Source organism: Nannobrachium achirus (genome assembly GCF_963921795.1).
Source record: "Nannobrachium achirus genome assembly, chromosome: 11".
NCBI classification, from domain to species: domain Eukaryota; kingdom Metazoa; phylum Chordata; class Actinopteri; order Myctophiformes; family Myctophidae; genus Nannobrachium; species Nannobrachium achirus.
The window spans coordinates 10,929,823-10,940,093 of record NC_137820.1 but is presented as its reverse complement, the minus strand read 5'-3'; the positions used below and the strand labels follow the sequence as shown (position 1 = coordinate 10,940,093).

General features: G+C 43.5%; 1 protein-coding gene across 1 annotated transcript in view; it reads right to left on the bottom strand.

The window, feature by feature from the left end:
- LOC308294125 (protein-glutamine gamma-glutamyltransferase 2-like) overlaps positions 1–2,221 on the bottom strand; it is a gene marked incomplete at both ends in the record, with an annotated part of 12,378 nt that extends 10,157 nt beyond the window's left edge. The window contains 3 exons of the mRNA XM_080736850.1: positions 544–774; positions 1,261–1,431; positions 2,206–2,221. Of these exons, the coding sequence (XP_080592976.1) occupies positions 544–774; positions 1,261–1,431; positions 2,206–2,221 (418 nt within the window). The remainder of the gene's footprint in view (positions 1–543; positions 775–1,260; positions 1,432–2,205) is intronic.
- Positions 2,222–10,271: the final 8,050 nt, after the last annotated feature.

Below are 10,271 nucleotides of genomic sequence, written 5' to 3'. Positions count from 1 at the left end.
ATTCTGTGAGTGTGCCATGATTCTGTGAGTGTGCTGAGCTCCTAGGGTTGATACCCTCACAAAAACATGAACAAACTCCCCCCAGAATGACAACAACTAGAATCGTCAGAGAAACGCTGTGGTTGGCCAGATTGTCAAGAATTGGCGCGACCTCGCCCTTTAGGGCGAGGTTGCATGTCACCCTGAGGTCGCATTCCACCCTTGGGTGTCTTACTAGTTTAAAGTGTGTGTGTGTGTGTGTGTGTGTGTGTGTGTGTGTGTGTGTGTGTGTGTGTGTGCGTGCGTGTGTGTGTGTGTGTGTGTGTGTGTGTGTGTGTGTGTGTGTGTGTGAGAGAGAGAGAGAGAGAGAGAGAGAGAGAGAGAGAAAGAAACAGAGAGAGAGAGAAAGAAAGAGAGAGAGAGAGAGAGTGAGTGAGTGAGTGAGTGAGTGAGTGAGTGAGTGAGTGAGTGAGTGAGTGAGTGAGTGCGTGTGTGAGTTTGTTAAAGGGAGTGAGGGAGAGAGAGATATACAGCCCAACAGGGTGAGTGTATGTGTCCTGTTACCTTTGCACCAGGGGTTAAAGAGTAGCAAGAACTTGTGGTCGCCTGTCTTCTCCACAATGTGACCGTCGGAAGACATCAGCAACGCAGCCAGACGGTACTGGCCAATAGGGGCGTCCGCTGGACTGTGGAGCGTGAGTAGAACTTCGCCCTGCGCCCTCTGCTGGTGAAACCACCACTTGTCACCGTCTCCCCGCTCAGTCTGAACCTTGACCACAACCTGGTCCTTCTTCCCTGCAGAGACAAAGGGCTGGATGAGATGAGCAAATGATAGAAAATACTTTGTGCTGATTTGTTTGTTTTTTTGGGATTCATACCAGTTGGCACAAGTGGTTCCCAAACAAACCTTTTAGCTCGTGACCCAAAAGCGAAATTAGACCGGGTCCCAAACTAGTGAAAATAGCCGATCTACACAATGCGTTGCTTCACGCTGCTATTTTCTCTAAACATTTGTTTTCTAATTTATAGAACTTTGATTTTATTTTATTTATTAATTAAATTACTTAGATTTTACTTAAAATGTTGCTTTTTTTGGGAATGTTTTTTGAAAATATTTTGAAATAATGATAATTAAAAACAAATAAAGGAAACAAAAAAATTAAGGGACCCATATATAAAAATGTTTGGGAACCAGTGCCTTATCAACACTCATGCACCACATTTCATATAGGCAATTTTTGACCCCATTTCTAACCTCTCCAAGTGGAGAGTTGTACTCACCCAAGTGAAGCACCAAAGCCAGGTGGTGTTGGGGGGTCATGGGGTCAGAACATTGCATGGTCAGTGAGAAGGGCTGCCCCCTGCGAACAATCAAGCGCTCCCGATCTATCTCCTCGGTGCGGTGAGCCCGGTTGTTCTCATGACTTCTCATATCCATGCCAACGATCACACCTAACATACAACGAACAGACATTATTCATCATCAATGAGACTTGAGTCTTTCATAAACAATTTTCTTGGAGTATAGCTTAAATATCATTATTTTATAAAATAGTGGGAGAAAACCACATGAATTCCATGGAGGTTTACAATGTCCCGCCAGACGATCAAACTGTCCTGGTATTTGTTGGAGGGATTTAATCTGGTTGTATCACACTCTGGTGTAGACTCCTAGCAGCACATTTCTCACAGATGACATACAGTAGGCTACTAACTCTCTCACAACATTTATAATGTGTAGAGAGAGAGAGGCCAAAAGTCATTTAAGAGACAGACAGACAGACAGACAGACAGACAGACAGACAGACAGACAGACAGACAGACAGACAGATAGATAATGTTTTGTTTTGTGTAAATGTCCTGTTTACCTGTCTGCTTAGAGTACAGTGTGTGTGTGTGTGTGTGTGTGTGTGTGTGTGTGTGTGTGTGTGTGCGTGCGTGCGTGCGTGCGTGCGTGCGTGCGTGCGTGCGTGCGTGTGAAAAGAAAGACAGACAGACAGACAGACAGACAGACAGACAGACAGACAGACAGGTGCGTACACACACACACACACACACACACACACACACACACACACACACACACACACACACACACACACATACTACACACATAGGCCTACGTCCACATCCATACAGATAGATACATAGGCTAGATACATACAGTAGATACATAAATAGATCGATCGATATACGATATACTGTATATAGATATAGTTCACCTACCGTTGTGGTTAGCCATTGTAAGCTCTTGAAGTCCTGATTCTTGGTATCGTGGCGTTCTTTAGAATGTCTCACTGGCTCTTTATCCCTCTGTGGGTCTGACTGCTCTGAGATGTCTTCACACCGTCCTGTGGTTGAAGTCTTCTGCTTTTCTAACTTGGTCTCCATCACAACCCTATTTATATAGCAGCACCCTGGCCCCAACCCATGCATCTCTGATACACTCATCATTTGTCAAACAGACACGTACACGCACGCACACACGCACGCATGCATACACACACAGCTCTGTATTGTTGATTCTTCTTCCTACCTTTTTTTCACTTTACACAATACTTTCTTTTTCTTTTTTTTTCTTTTCTTTTTTAAACAAGGGTACCCCTGGAGAAAAATATGGGAGGGTCATGCCTTTCTCATTTTAGTCCAAGGGATGGTCAGCTAATTTTATTTGAGAATTTTATTTTGAATGGAGGGTCATACAATTTTGTTATTAATAAAATAGTCCCTAATAACTAGTAAGACGCCTCAGGGCGACATGCGAGGTCGCGCCAGTTCTTGGCTATCTGGCCAGTGATGTATATCGGACCAGTACCCAATCTCAACAGTACCTGTTGAGATTGGCAGAATATGCCCATATATACCAAATATTGGCATTTAACACACACACACACACACACACACACACACACACACACACACACACACACACACACACACACACACACACACACACACACACACACACACACACACACACACACACACACACACACACACACACACACACACACACACACACACCTGATCACCCCTGTCAAAAGTCAAGACTGATTGATAGACATTTGTATTCTTATTACTAACAACCTTCACCCTGGCATATTATGGCCTATAGGTGAACATTTAGAAAATAATTCCAGTGCATTGCGACGTGTTCTGATCTTGTACGTATATTGACTATTTCTAGTGCATGTGTGCATTTGTGTGTGTGCGTGTGCGACTGTGCGTGTGCGTGTGCGTGTGCGTGCGCGTGTGCGTGTGTGTGTGTGTGTGTGTGTGTGTGTGTGTGTGTGTGTGCTTGTCTATGTGGATGTGTATGGGTGTCCCACCCAGTAAAGTGCATACACTAGCATCTTTGTTCGTCAGTTCGGGGTGGGGGGCCGGGATTGACAAGATGCATGTGTATTTAGGGGACAGTGCTATGGCATCTATGGCATCCTCTACTCTCTCACCACTGTTCCCGTAAGTAAGCTATGTCCAAATAGCTGTCAATAGATCAAATGAGGGCATAGAAACTTTTTTCTGTTGACCGGTTCACCAGTTGTGCAATAAAACCTTCATTCTGTCCCTCACAACTACATATTCTGGTAAGAAGTCCAGTTTGTAATGTACATTATCCAAGCAAACCCTATGTATTGTCCCCATATCATTTCACACAAAGGGAAAGGAAAATGTTAAAATCCACTATAAAAGCAGAATTATACTTTATCACTTGGCCCTTTCGCTTGAGAAAGAATAACAGGTGCATTGCACCATTTTTAAATTAATATAACGCTTTTTTAATATCTTTTTAGAATCTCAAACAGTTTTTTGATTGGTTGAACGATGGACAGATACTGTACATTCACACACACGCGCGCACGCACACACACACACACACACACACACACACACACACACACACACACACACACACACACACACACACACACACACACACACACACAGTGATGTGTATTTTATTTTTATTTTTTATTATAATATGTCACTTGGTGAATGACAATTGTTGAAAGGGTGAGGTGACAAAGTATAACTTGATACTGGAAATGTAACTAACTTGAGACAAACAAGTCAGTGTCGCCATGGTTTACGGCGTTGTGGGTATATGTGAAATTCTATCCAGAATAAATCAGCATAATTCTTAATGGAGAGATGGCCCTTTAAAACCAGAATGATGTCATTTTCCTTGTGCTTCTCTGACAGTTGACATACCGTACTATATGACTTTGAATCCTAGCTTTGAACTTGAAATTGAACTTGAGGGAAAGTATGACTAGGGAAATCAGTCAAGATTTCAGTCAACTTCAGATCAGGTCAAAAGTACAGTACCCTTCGAGTGAAAGTTGTGGACAGCACTGGACAGCGCTCTTATGCTGAGCAACAATTATAGTATTGGACAACAGGTGACTCAACAGAAAAAAAGTTAGATAAATTCCTTTGTAAAGCCAAATCAAAATCTGTTATTCACAGTATTGCTGCTATGACATTTTGCAGGTAAGTGGAATGCTAAAATCTCGACAAAAGTACAAAAAGTACGACAAAATTACATTATAATATGCTTGTGCTTGTACTGTGATGTAAGCCTATGACTCGGTCAGTCAGAGGATGTATGAGTTGTATTACCAGGTCAAGGTTTATGTCCCAAACTGGGCAATTCAGGTTACAGCAGATGATAAAAACTCCAAAAACACACTAAAACCCACACAAACAAAAACAATACATAGACATGCTCACAGCATACACAGTTAATCAATGCACAAGTATAAGTGTACCAACGACCATCCTCTCATAATCCTCCTGCTTCCATTATTGATGGCACGAATGGAAGTAGGTATAAATGAGAATTTGTACCTTTTGTTTTTTAGCTTTAGGGGCCTCTAACCGGTGGGCAGTAATTGATATTCAGGATTTAGGGGATGAGAGCTGTCCGCTCTAATAGATGACACTTTCTTCAGCACCTGCTCATCATATGACTCAGACAGCTGAATTTTACCCCCACAAACTTGCTAGCCCCCTTCACAACCCCATTAAAGGCTTTTTTCTGTCTCACGCCAAGGTTTCCATACCAGCAAATTACAGAAAAGGAACAGAAGAGGCGCTGCTGACCTTTCTTACACAACATTTCAACAAGTCAGAGTTTTTGTGCAACTCTGCTGTAGTGACTGGAACGGGAAGGGTCAGTAGATATTCTTGTATAAATTCATTATGATACTAGAAGCAAAACTAGATATGATTATTCTTGTAACAAATTCATTATGATACTAAAAGCAGTGCTCTTTCATAATGGTGGCGCTAGAACAGGCCCATGTGAAAAATGGAGGGACGGACGGACGGACGGACGGACGGACGGACGGACGGACGGACGGACGGACACACACACACACACACACACACACACACACACACACACACACACACACACACACACACGGACGGACAGGGGCGAAAACATACTCTCCTCCTGGCGGAGACAATAAATACATTGTTGATCAGCCGGTGAAGTAATATAGTAGTATAGGTGAGCAATAGAGCGATGAGTGTAGGTTCAAAAAGTTCAGAGTAAGTATGTGCATAGCGCATTTGACTAATACTAATACAAGTTACGCTCAGCAACATTTTAACGTCAAGATGAGGAATGCTGACACAGTCATGTTTCGGGAAAATTGGGTGTTCTCCCCTGACCCCTCCCCTCTAGTGTCACATAGATGTTAATAGAGTGACTAATACTTGGCAGTAAAAGGTGGATACTAAAAGAAAGAAACGTTTCTCTTTTTATTCCACTGTATACAGACACACACACACACACACACACACACACACACACACACACACACACACACACACACACACACACACACACACACACACACACACACACAATGGGTGACATAATCATATTACATAATCACTCACATCTATGACGTATCCACTAGATATGCCAGGACTTGCGACATAAAAAAGGCCGTAAAAAGACTTACCGGTATTTGCGATGTTCCTTTTAGGCAGGGTGTTTAACTGTACTTGTACTGTACTACATTCTTTAATGTATTGACTATACTTGTTATGTTCTCCACTTTTGTCTAATAAAATACTCAATCAATCAATCAATCAATCTTGGCATATCTTGACAATTATGCATATAGTGTTGGCAGTGGTACAGTATATCTAAACCAGTAAGACGCCTAAGGACGAACATGGCGAGGTCGTGCCATGTCTTGGCCATCTATCCAGATGCAATGATGTATATCGGACCAGTTACCCATATATGGAGACCCCTGGTACCCATGATAGATATTCACAGATATGGGCTTAATATTGATGACATCATGGATCTCCATATATGTGCATAAAAGGGATTTGGTTCTCCTGGCATCACAAGGATCTCCATATCTCCATATATGGTCATAAAAGGGATTTGGTTCCCCTGGCATCACAGGGATCTCCATATATGGGCATAAAAGGGATTTGTTCCCCTGTTTAGTTTCATTATTTCTCCCCTGGAACTGTCACCCACCTCTGATTTGACCGTGACACTAGTTGTGAAAGTGTTGTTGACTGTTGCCCTTTTAAAATCTACATAGTTTGCATCCTGATGGCTAGTAGACTCTTGCATCATTGTCAAGCCTGTGTCTTGACGTCATACCCGTTTCCAATTTCCAATTTAAAATGTAGGCATTTAGCAGACGCTTAATCCAGAGCGACTTAGGTAGGTAATACATCATCAATACAATAAGCAAGATAATAAGCAAGATAATACGTTAATACGTAATACGTATTTTACAGTAAAATTAAGCTACAGTTTTACCGTAGTGTTAAGACTGACAATCATATGTCATGTAACAGTTTAGTTACTATGTATAGCATAGCTATCCCACAACCTTAATTAGAATCGCCCCGTGTGTTTGTGTGTTTGTGTGTTTGTGTGTGTTTCCATCTGTAACTCCACATTCAGCAGTTGTTCAATTGTCTAAAAAACATAATACAAAAATCAATAACGCATGTACCTTGCCCAACATCAACTTTATCACCTTCAAATGTGTCTCTACTTCTCATAATCCCCAAATGTTTAAAATATTTCCCCAAATTTTGGCCTGTAGGCGGCTTTGTCCTGTGATGCGATTTACATCACAAATGGGCGTCAACAAGCGTCTGTCTGCTTCACACCAAGGGGCTGTAGGCTAGTCACTATAAAAGGCACCAGTCTTTTTTTTTTAACTGTCACATACAGTTTTACAGTTGAGATGTGATTAACAGAAGATCAAATGTCATGACTCATGTAACAGTATCCTCAACAGATCCTCTTTTTTTTGTGTAAGTAAAGCCCTTTGCACACAGGACATTTGCGTTTTTTTCGTTTGCTGCATGAATAAAACGCATTGGATTTGGTGTGCAATGCTGTGCGGAATCGGCGCTGCGGATCCCAAAAGGAGTCATAAAAGGAGTGATGAGTTTTTTACCGCATGCGACAAGACGCACGAATCGAACTGGGTTCGATCGAGAAAAAGACGCATGGCCGCAGCCACTCGTCGCACGGACAATTCGGATCCGGTGTGCATGACGTCGTAGAGAATCATTGTTTTCTTTTTAAAAAGTGAAATTGTCCGTTTTATCCGTACGGATAAACGCGCCTGTGTGCAAAGGGCTTAACTGTATTTTAGGAACACAGATGTTTACTAAAGAAAAATGGCAACCTTTTTGAAATAAAAGTATAAAACTCAGTTGAGAGGCATATTTCAGCTGGCATGTGACTTTTTTGTATGGATATTATATTTTGTTTCATATACACCACATGTATATTCTCAATTTAAGGCTGGGGGAAAAAGTAGCCAAGTTGCTTTTTCTATGTAGCTTGTAGCTTTGCAAGTTAGATTTATCCAGGGATAGAAATGTAGCTTGATCATGCTACTGCCATGGTGAGCTACTTGTATCTTTACATGCTGTAGCTTCCCCAACACTGCTCACAATACTATACCATCAAAATAAACAATAATTAAATGTTTGCTGGTGTTACGACCTGGCTCGTAGGCCATGTCAAAAAGGAGGAAGATACACATCTTAGTTTAAGGTAGTATAAGGTAAGTTTATTTTAGGTTTTCAACTGGTGGTCCGTGGACCACTGGTGGGCCGTGAAGGTATTGCATGTGGTCTCTGACCATGCATTTAGTAATGTTAGAGAGTGAAGATTTCGATTTGTATTTTTCTCTCGACCACTAGAAGAGTTCATTTGCAAAAACAGATAAAAGCCATTTTGTAAAATAAATGAGCTGACTATTGGAAATAAAGGTTAAGTTAGAGTTTTATTAGAATATAAAATCAATTTTGTTGTTAAGGCAGATATATCCCATTCTAAATGCCCTCAAAGATCAGGTTTTGTAGCAAAAACAAACAAGTGACATAGCTCTTTGTTTGCAGAAACAGATAAATCCATTGGGCAGCGTGTTCAGACCACGTGATCCAAGATGGTGCCCCATTATGCACCAAACTTGTCTCAAACACTGTTCAGGGGTCTGCCATAAGGAAAGTCAAACCAGGGGCCATGTGTGGCCCCCAGGGGCCATGTGTGGCCCCCAGGGGCATCTGGGTGCCACAGGCTCACTGTTGCCCCATTATGCACCAAACTTATCTCAAACCCTGTTCAGGGGTCTGCCATGAGGAAAGTCACACCAGGGGCCATTTGTGGCTCCCAGGGGCCATGTGTGGCCCCCAGGGGCCTCTGGGTGCCATAGGCGCACTGTTGCCCCATTATGCGCACTGTTGCCCCATTATGCACCAAAAGTGTCTCAAACACTGTTCAGGGGTCTGCCATGAGGAAAGTCACACCAGGGGCCATGTTTGGCTCCCAGGGCCATGTGTGGCCCCCAGGGGCCTCTGGGTGCCATAGGCACACTGTTGCCCCATTATGCACCAAACTTGTCTCAAACACTGTTCCAGGGGTCTGCCATGAAGATCGTCACACCAGGGGCCATGTGTGGCTCCCAGGGGCCATGTGTGGCCCCCAGGGGTCTCTGGGTGCCATAGGTGCACTGTTGCCCCATTATGCGCACTGTTGCCCCATTATGCACCAAAAGTGTCTCAAACACTGTTCAGGGGTGTGCCATGAGGAAAGTCACACCAGGGGCCATGTGTGGCCCCTAGGGGCCTCTGGGTGCTATAGACGCACTGTTGCCCCATTATGCACCAACATTTTCTCAAACAATATTCAGGGGTCTACCATGTGGCCCCATGTGGCGTGTGGCTCCCAGTGGCCCCTGATATGGTACACTGGGGCCCCTGATGTGGCCTGTGAGGTGGCCCCTGGTGTGACTGTTGTCATGGTAGACCCCTGCACAGTGTTTCTGCCAAGTTTGGTGCAGATTGGAGCAACAGTGCCTTTGGCACCCCGTGGCACCCAGGGGCCACTGATATGGCACACTGGGGCACCTGAAGAGGCCTGTGAGGTTGCCCCTGGTGTGACTATTGTAATGGTAGACCCATGGACAGTGTTTGTGCCATATTTGGTACAGATCAGAGCAGCAGTGCGCCTTTGGCACCTGGGGACCCCAGGGGCCACTGATATGGCACACTGGGGCCCCTGGTTTAGCCCTTTGTGTGACTATTGTCATGGCAGACCCTTAAACAGTGTTCATGCTAAGTTTGATGCAGATTGGAGCAATGGTGTGCCTTTGGCACCCCGGGGGCCCCTGATATGGTACACTGGGGCCCCTGATGTGGCCTGTGAGGTGGCCCCTGGTGTGACTATTGTCATGGTAGACCTCTGAACAGTGGTTGTGCCAAGTTTGGTGCAGATTGGAGCAACGGTGCACCTTTAGCAGGGGCCCCTGAGTTGTCCCCTATTGTGCCCCCTGGTGGCTACATGTGGCCCCTATAAAAGTACAGACTGCTTAAGTATGTTGTCAAAACTTTGTTTTTGCTCTCCTGTAAAATTCTGGAAATGTCACTTACGCCCTTTTTGCATCCTCGATATGGCCACATTCAATGGTGAAACATCAATTGTGGAGTTGTCTGTTTTTGATAAAAAATGACCGTTGGAGTTATCTGTTTTTGCCAAAAAAACAAAGTTTAAATGAAAACAAAAACTATGTTTTGACTGGATGACTTGCTATTAGGAATGTGCACATGTAATTGCATGAGACTGCTCAAGTTACAATCGTTAATCCATTCATGTGACGAGGTATTGGCTACCTGAAAAGACATAACTACTCCCGCCGTTTACCCGCGCTTGATTGAATTTCATCACAATCATCAGTTAAAGTCTTAGGTTAAAGGGCATAGCAGTGGCGGCCATTTTGTGG